General features: G+C 47.9%; 1 protein-coding gene across 1 annotated transcript; it reads left to right on the top strand.

The window, feature by feature from the left end:
• The first annotated feature begins 769 nt into the window (after positions 1-769).
• On the top strand, positions 770-26,616 carry LOC146177640 (uncharacterized). The gene is made up of 2 exons (XM_084581607.1): positions 770-1,960; positions 26,218-26,616. Exons 1-2 carry the CDS (start codon positions 803-805, stop codon positions 26,614-26,616), a joined length of 1,557 nt encoding a protein of 518 aa, XP_084437733.1. The 5' UTR covers positions 770-802.

The raw sequence follows: 26,616 nt of genomic DNA, 5'->3' as shown, positions 1-26,616 counted from the left end.
CGAGTGACTGATTTATTTATAGGAAGGGAAAGGCGCGGTAACTGTCGCACTTGTTTTTTGTGGACACCTCAACCGTGTCGTAAGGGAAGGGAGGAAGGTGGAAGAGAAAGTGGAAAGAGAGAAAGAGGAGCCGTAGTGGAGGGCTACGGAGTAATTTCGACCACCTGGGGATCTTTAACGTGCGCTGACATCGCACAGCACACGGACGCCTCTTTGTTTCGCCTCCAACGAAACGCAGCCGCCGAGGTCGGGTTCGAACCCGGGTACTCCGGCACAGTAGTCGGGCGTCTTACCACTGCACCACCCCGGCGGGGCCACACGCTGGATGTTGGAAGGGGAGAGAGCGAGAAAACATTAAACGCAAGGGTATTGGGGGCATCCTCGCACCGGTACCCGCGCGGCCCGAAGTGGAGAAGCGGGTGAGCGAAATTAGTGATCTAAAGAAAGGAAAGACGCTTGATTCTACAACCCGTGAGGGTGCACGGCGAAACGTCAGGGGCGAGTGGCGCGCCACGTGTCGGGGCAGCGCCGCACATTGCGAGGAGGGGTTCTTCTGTGTTTGCCGCAAGATGGCTCTGCATGTGCGCCGAAGAAATGTAGCGGAAACGTACTTCGCTACTCGTGTAACTGCGACTTCTGTAACATGCTCATAATTACCGATATACACCGCAGTATAACGTTCTACGGCACGTTTCTAAGGCAAGACCGCATTCACTAGAAGTGCTTTTGTACCGCTTTCAAGCATCGAACTTGTGGCTGAGTCATTCTACTTCCGGCCACCGCAGTGTACGGACGCGGAATCATGAGCTCCGTCGGAGCGGCGATAGCGGCCGTTGCTGGCCGCGGAAACAGGTTTAGCGCCGAAGAAGATAAGGACTACGAGATCGTTTTGCCTACCCTGCCCACCGGACGTGTTGTGTTAAACACGATGTTTTTGCACGGCGACGTGCGTATGAGGCCCTACAGGGTCGAGGACTTCAGGGATGCCCTCGCTAACGTCGGTGCGCTCCCCGACGTCGTGGCGTTGGGGGCGTACCAAATCAACAATGTGTGGGCGGTAACCATGAACAGCACGGAAGCCGCGAAGAAGCTGGCCGCCTTAAAGGAGCTGGAAGTCAAGGGACGCCGCTGCCTCATATTCGACCCTGAAGACCAGCAGGTGAAGCTACGCCTGCACTGGATGCTACACGGTGTCCAAGACGAGGACATCCGGACTGCTTTCGCGGCGTTCGGAAACGTGACCGAGGTGACGCGGGAGCGTTGGCGCGTCGTTGGAATGAAGGAAAAGGGATCCACCACGAGAACAGTGCTGCTCAAGTTGAAGCCAGGTATGAAGGTGGACGACCTGCCCCACCAGCTTCGCGTCGCCGGCGAGTTGGCTCTCGTGGTGGTTCCCGGGCGGCCGATGCAGTGCCTGCGGTGTCACGGCACAGGCCACGTTCGCCGTGACTGCAAGGTGCCCAGGTGCTCCAAGTGCAGGCGCTATGGACACGCGGACGAGGACTGCGTCCGCACCTACGCGTCAGCGACCGGGCTCGGTGCGAAGGACGACAACAGGGAGCTGATGGACGTCGCCGAGGCTGAGGAAGCAGCAAAGGGTGCCGACGTGCTGGACAAGGTTCCCGTGTCGCAGGGCACCTCGGTGACTCCGAGTGGCGACGCCCCCCTTGCCGATAAGCCAGAGCTCGCGCCGGCTACGGTGAATTTGCCACAGCCAAGCGAGGAGACCTCAGCGGACGCGGAGAGCCTGCCGGCTCCCAAGGACGCAGAAGCAAAGGAAGTGAGCGAGGTTCACCGGCACAACTGCGGTGGTCGGACGACCACGGCCGCTTCCCCCGGGAAACGCCCACATGCAGACACCAGCACCGGCAGAGACAAGGAGGCAACGCCTACTTCCGAGGAACCACCAGCAAAGGCGCCTCAAACAAGGAGGGCCACGTTGAAGCCTCGCTCAAACCTTGCGAGCGAGAGGCGGGCCGGCGACACGGCGCCTCTCGAGCACGGCCAGAAGCTCGAGGAGGACGGAGGCGTCTAGCCTTGTGCTAGGCGCGAGAGGTAAGCACCGTGCTTTCGGTCTCTTCTTCGTATTTAAAAAATGGCTCCTGCATCACCGTTGAAGGTCGCCACGCTAAATGTTAGAGGTCTGGCAGGAAAGAGAAAACAAGGCCAGGTGTACCGACTTTTAACGGAGCATGATAGTGATGTATTAGCTGTGCAGGAGACGAAGGTTGACGGTGAGGAAGAGACCGAGAGCATGGTGCAACGTTTCACGCCTAGGTTTTTTGCTGTGGTTAGCCACGCTGTAGGCACATCGGCTGGCTGTGTTCTTTTTGTGAAGAAGTTGCCGGGGCTTGAAGTGCTTGGTCATTTTTCTTGTGAGTCGGGCCGGTGTGCACTTCTAGATTTTTCGCTGAATAGCACGGATTGGCGGATTGTCTGTCTCTACGCGCCTAATGTAGCAGATGAAAGGGCGCAGTTTTTCCAAGGCATCCAGCAGCGGCTCTGCACCGATAGACAACTGATCGTCCTAGGTGATTTTAATTGCGTCCTTAGTGCGCGGGACAAGACAAGCCGGCGGCCATACCGAGACGCAAGCACTGAAGTGCTATCGCGAATTGTTGAGGAGTGTAACCTCGAGGATGTGGCAGAGTGTCTCGAGGGAGCCCGCACCGTAAAGCTCACGCATTTCCAGGGTTCGAGTCATGCAAGGCTGGACCGCATTTATGCATCCCTCGACATCTTACCTGAATGCAATAGTTATGAAGTAGAGCCGGTATCGTTTTCAGACCATTGTTTAGTTAAATGTTCTTTTGGATGGGTAAAGAGAGGGAATTCTTTTTCGTGGGAAATGTGGAAATTCAATAATAAACTCTTGCAGGATGAACATTTTACCCGCATAGTAAAAGAAGAAATTGAAAAAATAAACCCAAGTAAAAATATGCACCTTTGGCAACAGTGGGAGCTGTGTAAAGAAACTATAAAAATTAAAGCAATAGAGAGGGCAACCTGTATACGGTTTGAGGAAAAGCAGAAAGAGACGGAGTTAAGGACACTGCTCCGTACGTTGCTTAAACAGGAAGCTCGAGCGCCGGGGAAATGGATTGAAGATATACGGAAAACAAAGCAAAAACTAGAATTGATAGACGAAGATCGTTATCGAGGTGCGTTAGTGAGGGCAAGGGCAGAAGACACAGCTGCAGGGGAGGCGCCATCAAAACGAGCGCTGGGGTTAGAAAAAGCAAACGCTCAACGGAACTACATCGACCAAATAGATTGGGGCGGTATCTTGGCGGCGGACAACGACCACATCAAAGCAGCGTTCAACGCCCATTACCAAACCCTCTTCGCATCCCACACGGTAGACGCTAACACTTTTAAGAATAAGTTTCTGGCGACGATACCGCGTCTGGACGATGAAGTGAAAGAGAGATTAGAACTAAAGATAACTGAAACAGAAGTGAAGCACGCTATCGACAGTTTAAATGCCGGTAAATCGCCGGGACCGGATGGGTTCAGCGCAGGTTTTTAAAAAGAATTTAAGTACGAAATCACACCTATTTTGAACGCAATTTATAACGATGCCTACACATTAAATGCCCTGCCTCCGTCATATGGGTCATCCCACACCGTACTCATTCCTAAAACTGATGAAATAGACAAATTACGCCTGGTAACATCTTACAGACCCATAGCACTTACAAACGTTGAATATAAAATTTTTATGAAGGTTTTGGCCCGAAGGTTGCAAACGGTTATTAAGGATATAGTAGGACCACACCAAACGTGTGGGATAAAAGGGAGGTCAATAGTGACCAACATTCAAAAGGCGCGAAGTGTCCTTGAGTGTTGTGATGACTGGGATGGTCGGGTCGCCATGCTTCAGATCGACCTCGAAAAAGCATTCGACTGCGTCGATCACGAAATATTGTTTTCCCTTTTAGAACATCTGAATGTTGGTTCAGTTATATGTAAGGGTGTGGCCCTGGCGTACCGTAACTGCACGACGAGAGTGATTATTAATAAGAGTCTGGGAGCCCCCATTCGACTGCAGCGTTCGGTGCGACAGGGCTGTCCCCTCAGTCCTCTTTTGTTTTGCATTTATATTGAAACATTGTGCATGAAACTTATGAATAATGTCAACATTAGTGCGTTTAGGTTACAAGCAGCCGAAGTGAAGCTGCTCGCGTATGCAGACGACATCGTTATTTTTACGGTTGACCAGGAGAGTATCACCGAGGCTGTCAAATGTATCCGTGAGTTCTCTCAAGTTACCGGTAGCGGGGTGAACTGGGCCAAGTGCCTTGGGCTCTGGCATGGACAGTGGCCGTCGAAACCAGATCGCTTTGCCAATGTTACGTGGACAGACATACCGACCAAGTACTTGGGCGTCGAGCTGGGTGCCTACCGCGAAAGCGAGCATTATTGGAAAGGGCAAATGACCGAACTACGGGAGAGAGCCGAGAAGTGGAAAGGCGCAAACATGTCGATTTTTGCCAGAGCTACTGTATGCAATATTTTTTTTATCAGCAAACTTTGGTACGCAATGCAAGTTTTGAGTTGTTCGCGCGTAAACGTACAGAAGTTACACAGGATTTTCGCCGTTTTTGTTTGGGCAGGTAAATGGGAACGCTGCAGCAGGACGAATTTGTTCCGTCGGGTAAAAGACGGCGGTTTGGGTCTCGGCCATCTGTTTTTACGGCAGGTGGTCAACCGGTTTTTGTTTTTTCGGAATGCTTCGGACCCTTTCTTACGCACCGTCTGCCAAGTTAGGCTACGGCGCCTACTGCCGGAGTTTGTTGTCTCCACCGAAGAAGCTACGGGTAGGATTTTTGGTTATTACAGGGAGGTCGTCGCTAGTGTAAGACTTCTTTCAGTGCGTTTTTCTAATGAATATTTGTCCACTGTAAAACGAAAAAAGCTGTATCGCAATTTATGTGACATTGTTTTGCCACAACCCTTGTACAGAACCTTATACAGTGGAGGTCCAGGCAGAGATGTCTTGAAGAGAGTAAAGAAAATGCAGGTGTCGCCAGGAGCTAAGACATTTTTCTTTAAATTACACACCGGAACATTATCAGTAAAGAAGTTTTTGGAGGAAAGGGATTTTTTTTTACCGTGGGGGGCGCACTGTTTAATCTGCAAGCAGCCGGAAACAATAGACCATGTTTTTTTGCATTGTTGGGAAGGGGTTTATTTCTGGGATGTTTTGCAACGTACGATAAAGAAAGAATTTCCACTAGACTCCCACGGCATCCGGTATTTAAGCATTGATAATGAAGATGGCGTTCCGTATGATTTAATTATGCTCATGGGCCTCCACTCTATATGGCGCTCCAGAATGGCGGGCTATCACTGCGACAGGGATGCTCGACCCGCTAGAATATACTTTCGAGAAAGTGTGAATTGGTTTATTGCCATACAGAAAGTGGCTGCTGAACCTCCCGAATGGCTCTCAAGGGTAGAGCCTTTGCTGTCGTTGCGGGAGTTTTAATGTACTGAGACGAAGCCAGCCTGACATTGGCTGATGATGACCTTCCAATATGTACTTTGTTTTGTGTTATTCGTGTTGTGTTCTTGTGAAATGGTATGATCCAAAGCCAGGAAATAAAGAAAAAAAAAAAACTTGTGGCTGAGTGGTAGCGTCTCCGTCTCACACTCCGGAGACTCTGGTTCGATTCCCATCCAACCCATCTTGGAAGTTGCTTTTTATTTATGAAGTGCATGCCGGGATTTATCGCTCACGGCCAAAGCCGCCGACGCCGACGACACCGGCTTTTCTGCGACAAGAGCTCCTTAACGCTATCGCAATAAAACGATCTCCGGCATGCGACGCCCACCACAGCTAATCGTGACATAATGCGCCATTGCTAAGACAGATGGCGCTTATGCAGTTGCGCCGATTAGAGTCACGTAATTTAACAAAACAGTAACGGTTTGACTTGAAATAAGCTGCAAAATGATCGGAATCAAGATACTTTGTTGGGCGAGTTGGTACTTATTCATTATTAATATAAACAGCGCGAACACGAAGACAAGGGACAAGAAACAAGAAAGCCACAGTACAGCGCTGACTCACAACTAAGCCTAAGCCCTTTACTCCAAGGCCCAGAAAAACAAACATGAAGAAAACGAAACAGTCACGTGAAACAACCTCTGGGTTCACCTGCTGCATAAAAATTACTTTAAAAAATCACTTAAAAAAGACACCTCTTTGCTTGAAAGAGCAAGAGAAGTCTTGCTAACACACTTATTGTCCGTTGAAATAAAATACGATTCCACTATCTCTCTCGTTATCTTCTCTTTGTGGCGATATAAAATCTTAACACTGTCAAACATAGGAGTGCACTTCTTCTTCTCCTTCTTCATTATTTCACATGACTAGCAATGTGATACCAGAAACGTCTTGTCCTTCCCATTTTCCAAGTTGTTCCAGTGTTCCTGTAGCCTCTTATTAATACACCGTCCTGTTTGTCCTATATAACTGGCTCCACAAGAGAGTGGAAGCCTATACACAACACCTGTCTTGCATCCAACATATCGGTTTCTATGTTTCACCCCACATTCTTGCTTCTTCGCTTCTCTTTCCCTTTGAATAGCCGGGCAGATCCTCTTCATCTTGAGCGGGGCGGTCAATGCGACGTCAACATTATACCTCTTGCCTACATTTTTGAGGCCATGCGAAATTCTTCCTCTTCCTCTCACCCATGCTGGGCAGGGATTTCAGTATGTGCGTTCTTTTAAGGCTCTTCAGTACCCGGCAACTGGCCTCAATAATAACTGACTCCCGATAACCGGCCTTTGCAATTCTCGTCACTTGTCTTTCAAAACTCTTGCCCATGCCGTGGTAACAAGATTTCTTCAACGCATTTAATAAGCATGTGTTTATCATCCCATTCTTCACGTCGCATTGACCGCCCCGCTCAAGATGAAGAGGATCTGCCCGGCTATTCAAAGGGAAAGAGAAGCGAAGAAGCAAGAATGTGGGGTGAAACATAGAAACCGATATGTTGGATGCAAGACAGGTGTTGTGTATAGGCTTCCACTCTCTTGTGGAGCCAGTTATATAGGACGAACAGGACGGTGTATTAATAAGAGGCTACAGGAACACTGGAACAACTTGGAAAGTGGGAAGGACAAGACGTTTCTGGTATCACATTGCCAGACATGTGAAATAATGAAGAAGGAGAAGAAGAAGTGCACTCCTAAGTTTGACAGTGTTAAGATTTTATGTCGCCACAAAGAGAAGATAACGAGAGAGATAGTGGAATCGTATTTTATTTCAACGGACAATAAGTGTGTTAGCAAGACTTCTCTTGCTCTTTCAAGCAAAGAGGTGTCTTTTTTAAGTGATTTTTTAAAGTAATTTTTATGCAGCAGGTGAACCCAGAGGTTGTTTCACGTGACTGTTTCGTTTTCTTCATGTTTGTTTTTCTGGGCCTTGGAATAAAGGGCTTAGGCTTAGTTGTGAGTCAGCGCTGGTACTGTGGCTTTCTTGTTTCTTGTCCCTTGTCTTCGTGTTCGCGCTGTTTATATTAATAATGATCGGAATCAAGTCGTGGCCACTCGAGAAGCACCTTTGAAAAGTTAACAATTTGATAACGGTGCTAAAAGAAGACAAATCGTCGTAGCACATGGCTTGCGCAGTCTGCAGCAACACTGGAAAGAGAACACTTGTAATTAAAATATTGCTTAATCTAAGAGGCTAATATTTTGCACCAGGGTGCGCGAAGGCTTTATAAAATAGGAGGGACGAAATTTAAAACTTAAATGGAATATTTCTTGAAGAAAGAAGTATCGCTTCGCCGAGCCGAACGGCCGTTCGGTGTACGCAACGCGAAGCTGAAGTTTGTTCCGCGACGCCAGCGCTCGGTTTCCAGCGGAGCGCAGAGGAACTACAAAACCTACGCGCATCCGCGCCCGCTCTGCGCGCGGCTGCCCGCTCGCTCGGGAGCGCGTGCTACAGGCAGCCGCACGTGCACGCGGAGCGGGAGAAGGAGAGTGAGGACGAGGGGGGATGGACGCGCGTCTGCGTGCGCAAAGCCGGCGCTCTTTGCCAGTGGGGTTTCTTATTAGTGCTTTTTTCTGTGTCCCGGCTGACATAGAGGCTGGCTGGAAGCATGTTTTTATCGGTGCGTTTGAAAGCGAGAAATTATGATTATTTGATCGTCGCGCACATTGTTTTCAAAGAGCGCTTGTTGGCAGGATTAGACATTAAAAAAAAAAAAACATGAACGCGAATTCGCTGCTCGAAGGCAGAGGCAAGCGAGAGGTATTTTGAAGGACTTGAGGCGGCACCTCTTGATGTCTCTGTCCATGTTGTTCACAGAATGAAGGGTCCAGCCATCTCATTGATAATTGATGCGCGTGTACACAGTGACGAGTGCTCCGGGCACTGGTTGGGGAGCTTCCTTTCCATTTGTGACTGCTCACTTGAAAGTGGCCTATTCAACTCTTTGGGGACATGGTTTAGGCCAACGTTACTAAACGTTGGTTTAGGCGATGCTACCGGCGCCGTGGGGCCTGCTTTCGGCGCGTTTAGGACGCGTTCCCTACAAAAACACAAAGCATGCCGCCTTACCCTTTGGTTCTTGCTGACAGCGGTCAGGGGGAGTTCGTTGCTGCGGCATTGACATCCGAAATCAATGACCTATCTGCCTTTACCGATAAGGGGTTTCTTAATGACCTAGGTCACTGACGAGAAGCCGAGGCATGCCATTTTTGCAGCAGTTTCCTCTCTCCACGAGACGAAGAGCGAGGAAATACCTGACGACTTTCCACGCAGGCGGGGACATCTCTCCACGGAAACCTTTGTATTCCTAATTCCACAGCTACGCTGTGCACTTCCTAGTTATCTCCTCTAGCGAATGCACAGTTTTGAGTTACCGAAGCAGGATCGCGTATGAGGATAGATCGAACGATTGACGTATGTGTTTTTCCTTTATAAGCGCCAAGTGATGGCATTAATAACGTAAATCTGTTTCTTGAGGCCGACTTGGTTCCGCGATGGCTGCTGCGGCGCCGCCGGTTACAAACAGAGGTGCGAGATACGAGCGGTACGAGATACCTAAAAAAAAAAAAAGCCGACAACCATTCTGTTACCGTTTCCACACAAGTTTTCTAAATAGCGCGCCGTCACGTTTTCATTCCAGTTTATTTTTTCCCCTTTGTTGGAGCGCGACGGCGGCCAGAACGCGGCCGGAGGAGGAGAGAGACAACAGAGCGCGCGCGCGCAAACACATGCTGGAAAGCAACACGGAGCAGACGACAGCATGATTTTCGATGCGGCGGGGAGCAGACGACGCGGCCGCGTAGCGCGGAGGTTTTGACGGGGTCTCCATGGAGGGCGCTGACGATGGATGGGATGGATGGAATGTAGGAGCGTCCCCTTTGAAACGGGGTGGTAGCAGTAGCTACCATGCTCATTTTAACGCGGTAGCGTTAGGGAGCTCGTGTCGCAGAAAAGCCGGTGTCGTCGGCGTCGGCGGTGTTGGCCGTGAGCGATAAATCCCGGCATGCACTACATAAATAACGAGGGTATCCGGAGTGTGAGACGGAGACGCTACCACTCAGCCACGAGTTCGATGCTTGAAAGCGGTACAAAAGCGCTTCTAGTGAATGTGGTGTTGCCTTCGAAACGTGCCGTAGAATGTTATACTGCGGTGTATATCGGTAATTATGAGCATGTTACAGAAGTCGCACGTTCACGCTACATTTTTTTCTGCGCTCTGCGCACATGCAGAGCCATCTTGCGGCAAACATAGAAGAAACCCTCCTCGCAATGTGCGGCGCTGCCCCGACACGTGGCGCGCCACTCGCCCCTGACGTTTCGCCGTGCACCCTCACGGGTTGTAGAATCAAGCGTCTTTCCTTTCTTTAGATCACTAATTTCGCTCACCCGCTTCTCCACTTCGGGCCACGCGGGTACCGGTGCGAGGATGCCCTAATACCCTTGCGTTTAATAAGTTCTCTCGCTCTCTCCCCTTCCAACATCCAGCGTGCGTCGCTCAAACAGTGGTGTTTAGGCGACGCGGCTCCTCTTTCCGCTCACAGCGCGATTGCTAGGTGCAACGTCTGATGCCGGACGCCTCTGACGTGATCGCTGCGCCGTAGCGCTTCTGCTGGGAAAGCGTCCCCTGCGATGTGTGCCGAGCTGCTTCCGAGGAATCATGCTTCTGCGTGGTGCTCAGAAGTGTTGAGTATGAAAACTATGTCTTTGTGTGACTCAAGAGCATACCGAGCGAATGAGTGGGCGGAGCGAACGAGGTGCAATAACGCTATCGCGTTCCACTCTTGAAGGCGAAGCTTAAGCGTCCTCCAAATTTTATTTCTCCCTATATCTTAATTATTGATTTAGAATGGTTAACTAAACCATCATTCTATTTATTAAATTTTGTTCGTACATTACTAACATTATGTCGCTTCTCTGCTTTTAAGCCACCAATCTTCCAGTCGTTTTTTGCTAGTTTCCACCGCCGGTTTATTCACCCGGCCACTGTTATCTCTAAACCCTAGAGCTTCAGGAACAGTGATTGCGCCTGCACCAACTTCCGGATGGATACCATTACATTCGAGTATAATATGGTCAATTGTGTCACTGGAGTTTCCACATACAGCACATGCGTCATCTCCATTGTTAAATTTCTTTTTGTAGCTGCGTGTTCTAAGGCACCCTGATCTAGCTTCAAAAAGTAGGGCACTGCCTCTTGAGTTATCAAAGAAATCTTCCTTCCTGATCTGCATTTTCCACTTTTGGTATAATTCCACACTCTGTTTCTTTTCCATCGAATTCATCCAATTTTTACCTTCTGTGTTTCTCACCTGTTGCTTAATGCTCTTTATTTCTCCGTCCTTGTTACTAGCATACTTACTAGTTAGTTTCCTATTTCTTTTCCTTCATTGTGAGTCAACACTTTTTAGGTACAGGTATTTAAATACTTTAGCTGCCCATCTGTTACTGTCCAATTTGCTCAGGCGTTCCCCATATAATATTTTACTCTGAGCTTCCCGTACTCCGAAAGATGCCCAGCCCATATCTCCCTGTACCGCCTCATTTGTAGTTTTGCCGTGGGCACCTAGTGCTAATCGTCAAACGGATCTCTGATTTATTTCTAATGTCGACTGTACCTCTGACTTTAGGCACAAAACCGCATTTCCGAAAGTAAGTCCGGGCACCATAATTCCTTTCCAAATACCCCTCAAAACCTCATACCTATTATATCCCCACAATGCCTTATGCTTCATTATCCCGGCATTCCTTCGCCCTTTGGCCTTAAGTGATTGCTCATGCTTTCCAATGTATGCCAATCCTTCGTTTACCCACACCGCCAGTATTTATATTCTGCTACTCTAGGTATTTCAAGGCCTTGTATTTTAAGACCCTGATCAGTTGAGCCGTTGAAAATCGTCAGACCCGACTTAACTGCGCTGAAACTGGAGCCTAGAGCGTCCCCTTCGTCTCCGCAATACTTAACTAGAGTTTGCAATTCTTGCAGACTCTCAGCTAGCAGCACAATATCGTCTGCATACATCAAACCGGGGAGGCGCTGTTCTACCGCCTTTCCACCTAATTTATATGACAGGTTAAAACCTAGGTTACTGTCTTGTATCCGTTCCAGGTTTATCATATTGTCACGAAGACAGGGATTTATGCTCACAGGGCAAGCTCACAGAAAAAAACTGCTCCGGATGGCATATACGACTTTCAGCGGGTAAAATAAGGCTTCATGCGAAGCATATGCACCAGGTGAGACGAGCCCTGACGACTAGAACTCGGTACAGTTCCGTCTGGAATAACCTCGTACGTAACTTCTGAGAGGCGACGCAGCACTCTGTAGGGTCTGAAGTAACGATTGAGAAGCTTTTCTGACAGGCCTGGGCGCCGGACAGGTGTCCACACCCAGACTTTGTCACCAGGCTGGAACACGACATAGCGATGGCGGTCGTTATATCGGCGCGCATCTGTTGCTTGCTGTTTTGTAATGTGATTACGGGCGAGTTGGCGAGCTTCCTCAGCGAAGTTTGTGAATTCTTCTGCGTCAGCGGTAAGCAGCTGGTCGTCAGCCGCACATGGCAGCATAGCGTCGAGCATGGTCTGTACATCGCGTCCGTATACTAGGCGAAACGGAGTGAATCGAGTTGTTTCTTGGACGGCCGTGTTATATGCAAATGTGACATAAGGCAATATCTCGTCCCATGTTTTATGGCGGACATCGACATACATGGCGAGCATGTCCGCTATTGTTTTGTTTAGTCGCTCAGTAAGGCCATTTGACTGAGGATGGTAAGCAGTAGTCTTTCGGTGATGTGTCTGGCTTAGTTGGAAAACTTCTTCAAGAAGACGCGCTGTAAGTGCCTTGCCACGATCAGTGATGACGTATGAAGGGGCGCCATGGCGAAGGACAATCTGCGTCATGAAAAATTGTGCCACTTCGGATGATGCTGCACGTGGCACCGCCATAGTTTCCGCGTAACGTGTCAGATAATCTGTAGCCACGATAATCCACTTATTGCCAGCTGACGATAGAGGAAAAGGACCAAGAAAGTCCATACCAATTTGGTCGAATGGTACTAGCGGTGGGGGAATAGGCTGCAGGAAACCCGCTGGCTTCAATGGCGGTGTCTTGCGTCGCTGGCACTCGCGGCAACCTCTAACATATCGATGAACGGTGGCGGTAAGTTTGGGCCAGTATTAGGCCTGGCGCACTCTGGTAAGAGTGCGTGCAAAGCCCAAGTGTCCAGCGGTGGGTTCATCATGGCAAGCATGAAGGATTTCATCGCGGATATCTGCAGGGATGACTAGAAGATAGGCCCGGTCACAGTTGCCGGCGCTTTTCTTGCCATCCGGAAGCTCTCTTGTGCGAGGTTGTCTCCGATGTCACGAGGTAGTTGTCCAAACGTGCGTCTAGGTGCGTTGGTGTAAAAACCCTCCGGTCCGAGTTCCCGATAAGGGCACCACCGGAAAATGTGACCAGGTTCCACACAGTGGTATCAAAGGCGGCGACTCCGAAGGGCCTGCTAGACGTCCGTTCGTCGAAAGTTTGATCGCGGTGGCCGCACGTACCGCGTTGGCTGCTGTACAGGAATGTATTGCGTTGGCTGCTGGACGGGCATGCACTGGGTTGGTGGTAACGTAGACAACGGAGCTTGGACGGGAACTGGGCGTCGGAGAAAGTCAGCGTAAGTCGGACGAGAATAATCAGGAACAGGGGTACTTTGAGCTTCAGCAACATGCAGAGATGGCTGCGTGACTTTCTGAATCTCTTCGCGGATCATATGTCACCCCTGGGTTGGAACGTGCCACAAACCTTCTGCAGTTCCTCGAGTACAATTGCACGAATAAGATCTCGGAGCTGTTCAGTATTGCTTACAGCGGCTGTAAGAGGCTCGGCAGCAGTCGTAGCGAGGATTGGGCTGTCGTAGACCGCCGAGCGGCGCTGGTGTAGGATCTTTTCCATGGTGACCGCCTCTGTTAAAAATGAGGTAACTGTAGTTGGTGGGCTACGTACAAGACCAGAAAAAGGCTGTTCTTTAACCCCATGCATGAGGTGGCGCAGCTTTCTGTCTATGTTGGGATCCGCACGTAAAAATATTTTCATGTCCTCAACATACATCATGACGGACTCGTTTGGCATCTGTTTCCGAGATTGTAGAGCACGTTCTGCTCATTCGCGCCTATCCAGGCTGACATACGCCGCTACGATAAGACGGCGGAACTGAGGCCATGATGTTATTGTGCCTTCTCGGTTCTCATACCATGTCAAAGCATGGTCTTCCAGGCAGAAAATGGCGTTCCGTAGCTTTAAGTTGTCGTCCCACTGATTAAAGGATGCGACTCGTTCGAACTGAGTTAGCCAATCCTCAACGTCTTCATGCGCAGTGCCATGGAACGATTTCGGCACTCGGGGGTTTTGAAAGTAAACAGGACTACCTTGTATGACCGACGTAGTGCTTGGCGTGGCTGGCCGGAAGCTCGTTGTTGAAGTGGACTCCAAAGGCCCGTGTTCGGGAGGAAGGCCCAGGTTCCTCCGGCTGACGCGATGAACTGGCGTGTCCACAGGCAAAAGCTCGGTGTCGTTGGTTCGCGGAGGGGTGTGCGACATTGGGAGGACAATTCCAAGCACCTCCACCAAAACTGTCACGAAGAACGGGGTTTAAGGGTATCGGCAACAGGGGCAGATACTCACAGTCAAGACAGAGGTTCCCGGGAAACGGTAACACGAAGATACAAGCTCAAGAGTCCACAGTCCTAGCTAGCCGAAGCGCGCGAGAGTCTCCAACTTCTTCGTCGTTCAAGCGCTACCTCGAACCGTCAGGTGGCAATATAAAGCATGAACAGCACCGGTGATAGAGGACAGCTTAAAAATATATAAGCGTCGAAATTTAAGAGCCAAAACATTGTGAAACTGTACACTAATCTTAGAACAGATCTTCTTTTCTTCAACAAGCTGAGACATTCTTGTAACAGATAGTTTAAATACCCAGATATGTGCGCCATACTAAAGACACTTAATCTCACTGTGTTATAGTTTGAAAATAATTGTTCCAGAAAATGCTTTCATTCTAAGTAGTTTTTATTATGATTGCTCGAGCAACCGGTGCTATGTAATCATTGCCCCCAGAAAATCACTCTAGTCCTGTTTTGTTGCACATACAAAATGAAAAAAAAAAAGAATAGCTTTGGAAAAGAAAGAACGACGGAAAGATAGAGGACGCAGAGGCTATATAGTGTGCGCTTATAATTCGGTTCCCTAGATCGTCCTTATAATGTAAAAATGTTTAGTTTACCATATATGGCGGGATATGCGGCTCTTAACATTCTGCGAAAGAAAGGTTTTGAGGCCGGCACTCGGTTTCTCACCACGAACAAAAACGGGGCCATAGGCTCTTAAAATAGGTAACAATTCACACAAAAATTTGACTTGGGTGGTCCTTCTGGACGTTTTTGCAGTTCAGAAAGAGAGACTCTTCAATGGAAAAACAGAGAATTTTGCCAGCGTTTAGATTCAGACTTTGCAACCTTCCTGTAAAATGCGGAGGTTCAAACCTTTTAGCGGGACCAGAAAGCTCACACATGTAGTAATGAAATTTCATGTGCTTTTGTGGCTTCGCTCTTTGCAAAGTCAGGGAACCGCGACAAGGGTTCCCAAAGGAAAAAATAATTATATTCCCTTGGAAGTATTTCATGTGCAATATCAACCTTGTTGTAGTTTTCTTGGGGTACAAATAGCCTGATTAGTCCTGCAAAGAGTAGCCGGCAGGTAGTCCGAATATAGTTCTGTAAGCAAAGAGGGTGACAGAAAAATAGTCGAGTCTATGACACTGAACATTCTCAGTGCTCAGATATCAAAAGGATTGCTTCACTGCAATTATTGCACATACCATCTTTACCAGACAGCAAGGCTTGCTTCTCAGCCTCCTATTGTATCCACATAACACCCCTAAAGACTAGAACATATTGTAACTTATTTACCTTGTAGAAGTTTAGAGCTTGGAGGTAGCATGGCGCTGTATTGTATGACTAAGAAATAAACTTTGATGCTTTATCTATTTTACAAACTATGCATCTGCAGTCTGTGCAAACACAATTTATGCAAAATTCTCTTCAGACATCCATTGCTTACTCGAATCTTAAAAGTAAACCTATATACAATCTAGCCAGGATTGCTTGAACACCAAAAGAAAATTTTGTATTATTTTAATGCCGAAATGGCTACAGATAAGAACACTGAGTTGAGATACACAAGATAAGCATCAGGTTACTCCAGTTTCCTATCTCTTGGTGCTTTGCCCATGAACCGGTAAATTCAATTATGGTGCACATGAATGGTAGGTAGGTGATACAACTCGCCTGAACGCCATCTAAAATAGTCAGCTTTGTCTTGTGCAGTGATCATTATTGTATCTTCTGTGAATATATTATCTGATGGTGCTGCATTCTAGGCACCTAAAGACGCGTTTGTAAAAGTGTACTAAGCACAAATCACAGTTCCTTTACAAAAGCTGTCGGACATTCTTAGTCCACACTAGGAGGAGGTAAAAATATTTATTTGGGCATCGGATCTTCAGTAAAGTAGTTCACTAACTGTTAGACGGCCAAACTAGCCTCTCTAAAGCTCAGTATTGTGCTTATCTGTGATTGCAAATACTTCATAATTTTGTACATTAAAGCTCCACTCCCCATAAGGTTTAAATCTATAGGACATACAGTGACAATTTTTCAGTTGAGCACTTTCTAGTACCTCATGTACCCCACACATTTTATCTGATGCTCTTAAGCTTTGCATCGTAACTAACAAAATGTATGGTGATGAGCAGGCTTCATGCATCTTTATACAAGCCCATCAGCTTATTGCCAACCTCTTCCCCATTTCATATATCGTTCAGATAATTAGCTCAATTCCTTCAATCTTTTTGCTGTTGGTTTTGTTAAGCCCAGCGAAGGTTCGCTTGATTGAAATTCTTGCACTGTATTTCATTCTCTTGAGATTTCTTTCTGCTTGGGTTTTCACGAGTGTTGCATGGCTACTGTTGATGGAGATTGGTGTTCATTTGTAAAACAATACTTCGGTAAGTGCAATAATATTTTTTCAGTTAATATGTGTGTTATTGTTGTGCAGTAGGGATCCTGCAGGTCTGCCACTCACGAACAGATGCATGCCTCCAGCACCTGCCTAAGCAACTTCCTATATGACTTCTTCCTCCATTCCTTCCTCTTCCTGTATTCTTCTATAAATGAGGACATAGCCACTTTATGTGTTTGTTATAGCTGTTAAATGATTACGACACAGAAGTAGTGTGCAAAGCTGTTAGGGAGAAAACTAGTGGATAATTCGCTGGTTTGTAACAAAAATAATTAATGTTTAATGCCGAACTGTGCGTTCTTATCAGAAAACACAGTTCCTGCTCACAACAAGCTCATTCCAGCAATGCTGAAGTTGTAGAAGAAAAACACTGCTCTAAAAATTAAACATTGATAGATGATACTCATGTGTCAACCCCAAGTGAAAGCATAAAGTGTGGCCTCAGTGACTGCGGAAACACTATGTTCCAGGCAAAGGCTGTGCTGATTACCTCGTCTGTATGTGACAAATAGTTTTGCCTTTATTGTAAGCTGCACTGCAGAGCAGCTAATAATGCGTACTTATGCTTTATGTTACATGGCTGCCATATCTTATGTTCTTTCTTTACCTGATACCCATTTATAGTTTCACTTAACTCGAACAATGCCACACTTGTTGCTGTTTCCTACTTAGCTTCATATGGTGTAAACTGGAAAAGTGAGAAAGGTGCAGAAAGCAATAATTTTCAAGAGAACTCTATATGTCGAGCGCAAGCGCGTATTCAGGTACAGTATGTCGCTACTATTTAGACATTGATGCATTAGTGCTTTGTTAACACAACCGTGCAGTTTACTGAAACACGTTTGTGACACCTTTCTGAGTTAACTTGTTGCCTAGACTGAGTGGCTTATTTAACGTTTAGGAGGATGCAAGAGCATGTGGGGCTGGGTGTAAACGTTAGATATGCTCTCCTGCAAACACAACAAGAAATCTGATATCAAGTGCTGGAGGCACACGGCAATAAGGCTTGTGCCAGATGATGTGCCTTTAACCTTGTATGCAGCAGTGTGAAAATAGTGCATTGGAAAAGTGACAAATGGAAGTCTTGGTTATCTGGTATCAAAGAAAAACAAACAAGGGTTGAGGGACAGCCTAGTTCGGAAGCAAAAATTTCAACAAGACTTCTCTTCAGCCCAAGTGAAGAGATATCTTCTTGTTGAAATGTTTGCTAGCGAACTGAGGACGAATTAACTGCAAACTGAGTCAAGCTTGCCGCAGAGCATCTTTTTGTCCCTGCTCCCGGCATTTTTCTTTAAAAATTCTGAATAAAGATTGAATTGAATGCTCATTGCGACCCCTACCTGGTTTTCTTTGATTCTGTGTGTACATGTTCCCCTTATTCTAACCCGGTTATTTAGTGAGTGCTTATGCACATTCACAATACTCTCGTGCACTGCATATTTAGAAAACCATTCTCAAGAAGCTGTGGAATTAAATAAATATTAGCTGCTCTGCAGAAAGCCATTACCTTTAATAGTATGTCATCAAACACGAAAAACTGATTGTTATGTTGGCTTTCTCGTACAGCTGATGGGCCTCATCCTATCAAGCTCCACTTGACAGCTGTCTTATGAGTCTCGGCCTTAAGAGCAGCCGCAAATCATTTCTTGCAATTAATCGGCAGGTGTCCAAGAAAGCACACTTTACGTATGTGCAAGGAAGGTTGTGTGCATCACTTCTGTAAGGCCAATCTGCATTCACTCACTTATTCACGGACTTCAGTTATGCTGCAGTTGACAAGTTGACCCACTCCAGTATTTTCTGCCAAGAAAACCCCATGGCCAGTCACAATTTATGGATGCGAGAGTGGGACTGTGAAGAAGGCTGACCGCCGAAGAATTGAAGCGTTTGAATTCTGGTGCTGGCGGAGACTCTTGAGAGTTCCTTGGACTGCCAGAAGATCAAATCAGTCGATATTGTCGACCATAAACCCTGAATGCTCATTGGACGGCCAAATTCTAAAGTTAAAGCTTTGCTACTTTGGTCATCTGATGAGAAGAGAGGAGTCGCTGGAGAAAGCTTTTGTTGGGAAATGCTGAGGGTTACCGGAGAAAGTAGGTCGCGAACACGATGGTTCAATGGCATCCTCGAGGTGCTGCAGATGAAGTTATGTGATATTAGGAAGATAGTGACAGACCGGAAAGCGTGGCGTGATATAGTCCATAGGGTCACGAAGAGTGAGACACGACTGAACGACTGAACTGAACTGCATTGACAAGGTAATGTTTGGATATATCTGTAAAATCATTCATTTGTTTTACTGATATCCTTTTCTTACTGTGAAATGTTTACTTCACTTTTACTTCAGCATATACCACATGTTTGAAATATTCTAGAACTAAACTTGACTGGGACAAGATGGATGAAAGGCACGTGTGTATACGTAGGGCCATCAATTAAGAACTTGAGTTCAAAAGACCGTGCGAGCTCATCTACGTTTCATTTTGAGCACTGGCGTAGATAAGCTTTGCTTTCGGTATAGTCTTGAATTAATTGAATGACCCCTAATTATTGGATTAATATATTAGTAATTATACTAATTTTGGATTTGACGTGGTATGTACAGTCATGTTCAGAAGTCCTGAAGCCAAATTATTTTTGTCACAGCCGCAAAATGAAACCCTACGGTGTCATTAAAGAATTAATTGCCATGAAATGCTATCGGACCGTTTCTGGCTGTGTTAATAAATAATTTCGAGCCATTTTAAATGTTGTGGGGCTCCTTAGCCCCTTAAGGTGTTTCAAACCACGCGCGCGTTTTTCTATTTGTATTGTGTTTGCACGGGCAGCGCGAGTGCGCATGAGCAAGCAGGTAATCTTGGGGGGGGGCGTGATGTTAGCGGCGACAGACGAGGGTAGATAAGCGCGTCAGAAGCGAGGCGCGGGGCTTTTTGCGCCGGCGGAAAGGCCGGCGCGGGGCAACCGGTGAGCGTCATGGGCCAGCAGGGTGTGCACGGACGACCGAAAGAAGATCGCCGACGCGAAGATTGAAGCAGTGCCTGCAGGAACAGCCTAGCCGTATTTCTGTGAGTTGCTGTGCCGCGAGGGGCAATCTTTCCTGTGTCGCCGTTAGCGCTTTGGCCCTATTGCTCGTTTTATTCGCTCCGCAGTGTGTGTTGTTTCGCCGCGGTAAGGCCCTGACATTCTTGCCGCTTTCCGTTGTTCTATTGTCGCGCGCATGAACAGCCTGTTCTCAGCGCAGTAGCGCCTTATGTTTCTCTGTTTTGCCTTTTTTTGTTTATCCGGAATAAACCGCTGTTTTTTAAGAGACTGGATTTGTCACTCGTCGGGCGAGACCATGGCTCGCGGACCCGTTTTTTGAAGGCGAGGCCTTCAATGTCTTTAGGCCTTGATGGCGTGACGGGTTAATTTTGCGGCTGAGACTATAATTCTTAGGCTCCTGCATGCTGCTCTGATCACTGCATGCTGCTCTGATAATTGGCAAGGTGTGATACACATTCAAGCCCTTCACCAAATGAGCATCCTGCAAGTGAGCTTTGTCGCCAGGGAATGACAGCTTTATTTGAGAATATATTAAAAAAAAATAAAAGTGCCGGCTTGAGCAGTTCACCGCGCAGTTGTCAGAGACCTGTCGCCGACAAAACTATACCGATTGTGTGATGATATTCAAGGGTGACAAGCTGCAACGCTAAAAGTGAGCGGCCGCGATCACACAACGGACCCAATTTCCGTAACACGTGCGGTACAAGATCGAGGCTGCGTGGCCTGCAGATCTCGAGACGCCGACGAAGAATTAAGCCGATCGTCGTAGAGTGCTCCCTTACGAGCATTTGAGGATGACGTTCTTAGCAGAACTAGCTTAAAAAGCGCTATGATCAAGCTGTCACAAACTATAGAAGTTGTTTATACGTGCGCCGATCGAATTTTGTACGTGACGCGAGAAGTCGAGCTGCGTAGCACGTATTGTTGTTCACTCGTACTTATCCGTAGGAATTCAGTCCCTTGAGAAGGTTAGTAGAAGGCAGTTGATCAGGAAAGCAATCGTACGACAAAACCTGACGAGACTATATGTAGACGGCACTTTCAATGCCTTCCGCGGAGGTTGGAAATGCTTCGATTCTCTGGCGCCGATCACTGGATCACGAAATAAATACATAAAACAATGTGCCACTGTGCTGCGGAACGGCTGCGGAAATGGTTTACCGTTGGTTTTGTTCTATTTCGCGGTGCTACGAGCACTTGCTAGCGGGTTTGCGATGACGGAGGCACCGCAACGCAGAGGGCGCCACCAGCAACTGGTGTGTCAGCCGTCCTGCGACCGCGTATGCGCGCTGTGCGGCGTGGCGGATACTGCGCGCACTGTAACATTTTACAAATATGCTGGTTAGCGAGGCTCAGTACTGTTAAAAATCATCTAATTTATTTTCCATTTTGGCCGTCGGCAACACCTCGGGGAAGCAACATGACAGCAGCTGGACTCTGAAGGAAACAGCGTGGAGAGGGGCGTACCAGTTAAGACTTGCACAGCACGCTTCAGTCACCGTACACCTTGCTTTAGAATTCATAAAGCGCCTAATTCTCATTTTTGACTGCACTCGTTTTGAAATAGGGCAGTGTGGAGACAGGCTGTATGAAGAAGTCAAAACGTACAATACGTGCGTTAGAGCGCTGACTAAATGTCCCCAAAAGTTTCAAACTCAGAAGCTGATGCCAAAAATAATGAAAAATAAAAATAAACAACTATCTTGCCATTCATCCAACAACAGCGGTGCCATGCTCCCTTGAAACCTGGCCAGTTAAAATGTGATGAGTGAGATACTATTTACTTTCCTCTCTGCCTTTTTATCAATTTTCTTAGCGCCTTTTTTTTTAACCCTGTAACTGGGTTGAAAGTACTTCGTCGAAAGGTAGACACATGCTAGACGGGCGAACAGCGTGTGAATACGACACAATACGTTATTTATACTAACAAGCTTCTCGGTCACAGGCTGCCTGCGGGAGCGAAAATTCTCGAGGACCTCGCTAGAGAACGAGTTTATGGTATCCGGTAGCGTAGACATAGATACACATGTGAAAGAGGCGACGCAGAGCGCAGGCTTTTCGAAGGCATCACTAATCACGCTCGCACTGAAAGCAAATGCATACTTGCACGACACAGACAGTCGGCGTAGGGACATAACACGTTAACGCAAGACATCTGCGTACTGAAATTGACACCGAGCAATGCAAGCGGCACCATCAATCATGAAATAATTGTTTTACTGGTTATGTGAGATGCGCTGTTAATTGAAACGCACTATCGCGCACAAGGCAAATATAATCAAAAACACATTATTGTTTTTTAAATAATCGGGATGACCCCCCTATTGCAAAAACCAGCGTCTCCAGTGCGAAACCAGTAAGATTTTCGCGCTGGTTTTGCGCTGGATCTGCTGGGCCCGCTGGAGGTCTGCGATATTCACTGGAGCAGTAACGGGAAGACACTGGCTGCACTGGTGCGATGGAAGGAAAACGCTGGGATTAGCCTTTTGACGCTGGGTGAGTCGCTGGCATCCGCGATGCACTGGGAGAAGCGCTGTATGTGCGCTGGGCCGCACTGGTCCCAGTGCCCCAGTATAGCCGGTGCGGCCTGCGGCGTCAGCCGGAGTAGCATCCCTCAGGGGCCAACAGGGCAACAGCGTACTTTCAATCGACCATCGGGGGCATATGAAAAATATGGTTCAAGCAAGCGCTTTTTGCTGCGAAGTCGTTGCGCATTTGTAAGAAAACAAAGTCAGTATCTTTTTTCTAGAGTTTCCATGTTTCGATAGGTCGTTTCGAGCGTTTCGAGAGCGACAACGATCGCCGCGCCTCGATCTCATGACAGACTCACGATTAACGCACTACTAAAGCTGGAATTGAATAATGTGGGCTACCATGCATAACCAACTTCACAGCTGATCTTAAGGGCACTCTAACACAATGATTACTGCCAAAATGTTCAATACGGGCTCAATCGCAGGCGAGCATAGCCTGCACCACGGCCCAGTATCAACAGCAGAAAGAAAAACTAAAACGAGGAAAAGAGTAGTTTACAGAGCGATGGGTCCATGAGAGAAAAAGCAACAACATACAGCGCTTGTAATACATAATATTTGGCGTGTTTCTCAAGCTTTTGCGCTCCTTCTTACTCTGCGTATCAAGCAGCCGAGCCCTCGGTCATCGCAACGCTTCCCGCAATGTTTACATACAAATAAGGTTTAGTTACACGCAATTGGAGTCATCGCTGCGGCGCTTGCCGGTATTGAAGCTTGGTCGCACGTTTTTCCTTGAAGGCTTCTACTAAAGCTCCGTGTTCAGCGAAAATTACGCCCACGGTAGCAGAGCACCACCCAAGAGCCGGCGTTGGTAAATTTGCCAGCGATGTCAAACTCCACATGTTAAAATGATTCCAGTGCACAAAATAGCGCGCATAGGCACCCAGAACATTAGTTGCAAGTCGTGAGAGCAGACAGCAAGCTAAAATGATCAAGAAGTTGCAATTGTTAGAGCGGTAGCACTGGCCTGTAGACTGCGAAACATGAAGTCCCAACATTATAAATGCGGGTCATGACGTAAAATGCAAAAATGTTTATAGAAAGCCCAGTTCTCGGCGTTGCCGAGTGGTTAGCGTGCTGAGCTAGTGATTGGTATATACCTAGGGACTTAGTTCGAGGCACGATTGGTGAACTAATTTTTTTTTCTTTTCACTTTTTTTTAGGTTTTTTTTATGTACCTAACTTGTTTCGTTACTTTTTACTTTTTAATTTTTATCCCACGCCTTTTTTTTCCGGGCGAACAGTGCCGCCAGCGCGGAGCGTCCCAGTATGCCGCGTCCCAGTGCGCCCAGTGTCCAGCGTCATACTGGGACCATAATCAGGTATGGCGCTGGAGCGCTGGCTCCCAGTGGCACTGGTTTTTGCCATAGGGCCTTCTGTCACCCGTTAATAATTATGGAGGTATTATTAACGATGCACCCTTAACGGTGCGCGCACTCCCAGACACCCTTAGAGTGAGTGGGGGTAGCTGTACCGGTCGCAAAGGAGATGCCCTCGACCTGCGTGGCAAGCTCAGCCGGTATTCAACTACCTTGTAGTGACAGAAGGGGGTGGCCGTTTGGTGCCCAGCGCTCGCCGGTTGAAGCTAAAGTAAGGTTCAGAGTCGGAAGTAACAAACAAAACACAGCTTATGCACAGCAAGAGACGATGCAAAGGAATACACAAGAACACTTGAAATGCACAGACGAGAGGTTCACAGAATACAAACGCTAAGCATGCAACTACAAAGGTATTCAATAACACAGAGGCCTTACAACACAGATGAGACACGAGAGAGTTACATAAACAAACACCAAATTGTTCACCGGGCACTGTTGCAGTCCGACGCCTCACGATGTGGCCGCCATACGAGACGAGCGCCGCTTGCCAGCAGCGGGGATCCCCGGGATTCCAGCCGAAGCACTGGCGAACACGCCACAACCACTGACTGACTGACTGACTACACAAGAGGCGCGGTATGTCTGTTAGCACGCGCCAAAGCTAGCGCGCGCACACACTTAGCTTCGCTGGTTATAGCGCTCTCTCTTCCTCCCCTCGAGCCGCGCGTCGTCATTGGCCACGACCCGTGGAACATTCTGGAACTTTCTGGCGTATTCCAGACTGATGAGTCCGTGTCATCGCCGGGTAATGAGAAAGAGGGCGACGGCGACGCGTAAGCTAGGCGCTCTCTCGCGCGGGCAAGGAGGTTTTTCTCGAGCTTTCCACGCGACGCCGCGCGGACCTCGCGCCGTGCCGGCTTGATGAAAATGTGCGCCGAATTCATGACACCTTCTCGCCACGAATAGCTTCATATTATCCTCGGAAACGAAAAAAACAACAACTGTAGACTGAAAACAAACGAAAGAAAAAGTTTTTACATCTGAGCGCTATCAAACAGCGGCAACAAGCGCGACAACCGGAGGCTCGCAAGATGAGCGCGGCGCCTTTCCATTCACGCTGAATAATGGCGAAATCGTTGAAGTCCTTACCTGTAGCAATATGTACACACACTGCAGTGCCAGCGTGCTTCCGTCTCTCAGAGGCATCGGCGACAAACTTCGCTTTTCTACACGGTAGATTTGTTAAAGACGTTCGTCAGCTGATCACGACGTTTTGAGGATCTTCAGCGACGCCGGCGTCTGAACTTCGGTCCTGGTACACTTAGGGCATGTCAGAATGAAGCGTGAACCGCGACAAACGCGACCACGTTTCACAAAACACTACAAATTTCGTCACAAACAAGGAATATCAATACATTTTCACCCCGCAGGGGGCACCTGTTAAAGCAGGTGTTTGCTTGTACTGTGCGACACCACGGACCACAGCACCCACGCTTAGCCGTGCGTGGCATCGCCGTGTCTGGGGAAAAGGGGATCCTGGTGGTTGAGCCGATGCCGAGTGTTTGGACCTTTATGGCCCCTCGGCGGAGGCAACACACCACTTTGGCCCACGCTTCCCACAGACGGCACCTCCGGCCTGACCCACCCAGGGAACATCGGCAGTCGCCTTTTCCTGTGCTCCCCTATATCTTTCACTTTCCTATCGCTTTTCTTGGCACTGTCCTGTCTCCTCCTCCTTTCTTGTTTTTCCTTTTTCCTGGTAGCGAGCGTTAACCTTGTGTGGAGTAGCTACCCTGAGTTACCCATATTCGGTTATAGTAGAGGTGTACAGCTGGCGTCGGCAGGGCTTGTTGCAAGTTTCCTGTCTCGCCCCCTTGTTGGGCTCCGTGGTGGGTGGCTGGCACAACTACCGAAAAAGCAAACCCTTTTGTGGACGCTCTATCTTTAACACATGATCGCCCTCCAAACAAAAGAGGGCGGACCGATGTAACAGGCCAGTTCGTGCAAAAACAAAAAAAAACCTTTCCGAAATACCACATTGTTCATAGTGAACAGTCAGAAAGCCCAGCTAGGAAAATCTCTCCATTTAGGGTATCAAAATGTCTCACAGAAAGCCTAGGCCCCGGTTACAAGGTAACCAAACTAGCAAATGGTTACCTCTTGCTTGAAGTCAGGACCAAACACCAGTTCTCTAATCTGAAAAATATTGTGGCACTTGGGGACATACCCATCTCCATCACACCCCACCGATCTCTCAATACTGTCAGAGGTGCTATATCAGAAAGTGACTTCTTGTCCCTGACTGAGGAAGAAATGGCAGAAGGACTTGCTGATCAAAATGTCATAGGAGTCTATAGAATCAAGATCCGAAAGGATGACAAGGAAATCCCCACCGTTCATCTTGTTTTGACTTTCAACAGCAGCACGCTCCCAGAATCAATTGAAGTGGGATACATAAAAGTAAATGTCAAGCCATATATACCAAATCCAAGAAGCTGTTTCAAATGTCACAGGTATGGTCACGGATCGCAGAGCTGCCGCGGCCGTACCACATGTGCCAAATGTGCCTCAAACGAACATAATTCAGACAACTGTGCTGCAGCACCGCACTGTGCAAACTGCGACGGGGAGCACCCCGCTTACTCAAGAGCTTGTCCAACTTGGAAAGATGAAAAGCAAATCATTACCATCAAAACAACTGAGAACATAACTTACAAAGAAGCACGAACCAAATACTCCCAGACAAAACGCACAGCATTCCAGTTCACGGCAAAGCCAAATCTCGCCGAAGTGGTGCGACAGGGCGGGGCACCACACCGGCCTTCAACACCTGCCCAGGCTACACAAAGTGAGCTTGAGGTAGGGCCTTCTGCGCCCCTGGTAGAAGTGGCTAGTACCACTCCACCCCAAAAACAGGCTACCCGTTCCTCAGGGGCGGTGGTCCACAAGACCTCTGCCCTTGAGGCAGGGTCTAAAAACAATGAACACGTGCCTCTGGCACAATTGTCCGCCTCCTCTGAAGAGGTGATGGACACATCCAGCCAAGATGGCCATGTGCCTTCGTCGTCACACAGACGGCGAAGCTCCTTGGAGCGATCCAAGAAAGACAGGGCCCGCATGACGAGCCCTGAAAAATCATAA

The sequence above is a fragment of the Amblyomma maculatum genome, chromosome 10 (assembly GCF_055883805.1).
Source record: "Amblyomma maculatum isolate TAMU_Amacu chromosome 10, ASM5588380v1, whole genome shotgun sequence".
Classification (NCBI taxonomy): Eukaryota; Metazoa; Arthropoda; class Arachnida; order Ixodida; family Ixodidae; genus Amblyomma; species Amblyomma maculatum.
The sequence above is the reverse complement of the archived record's forward strand: the minus strand, read 5'-3'. Positions and strand labels throughout refer to the sequence as shown.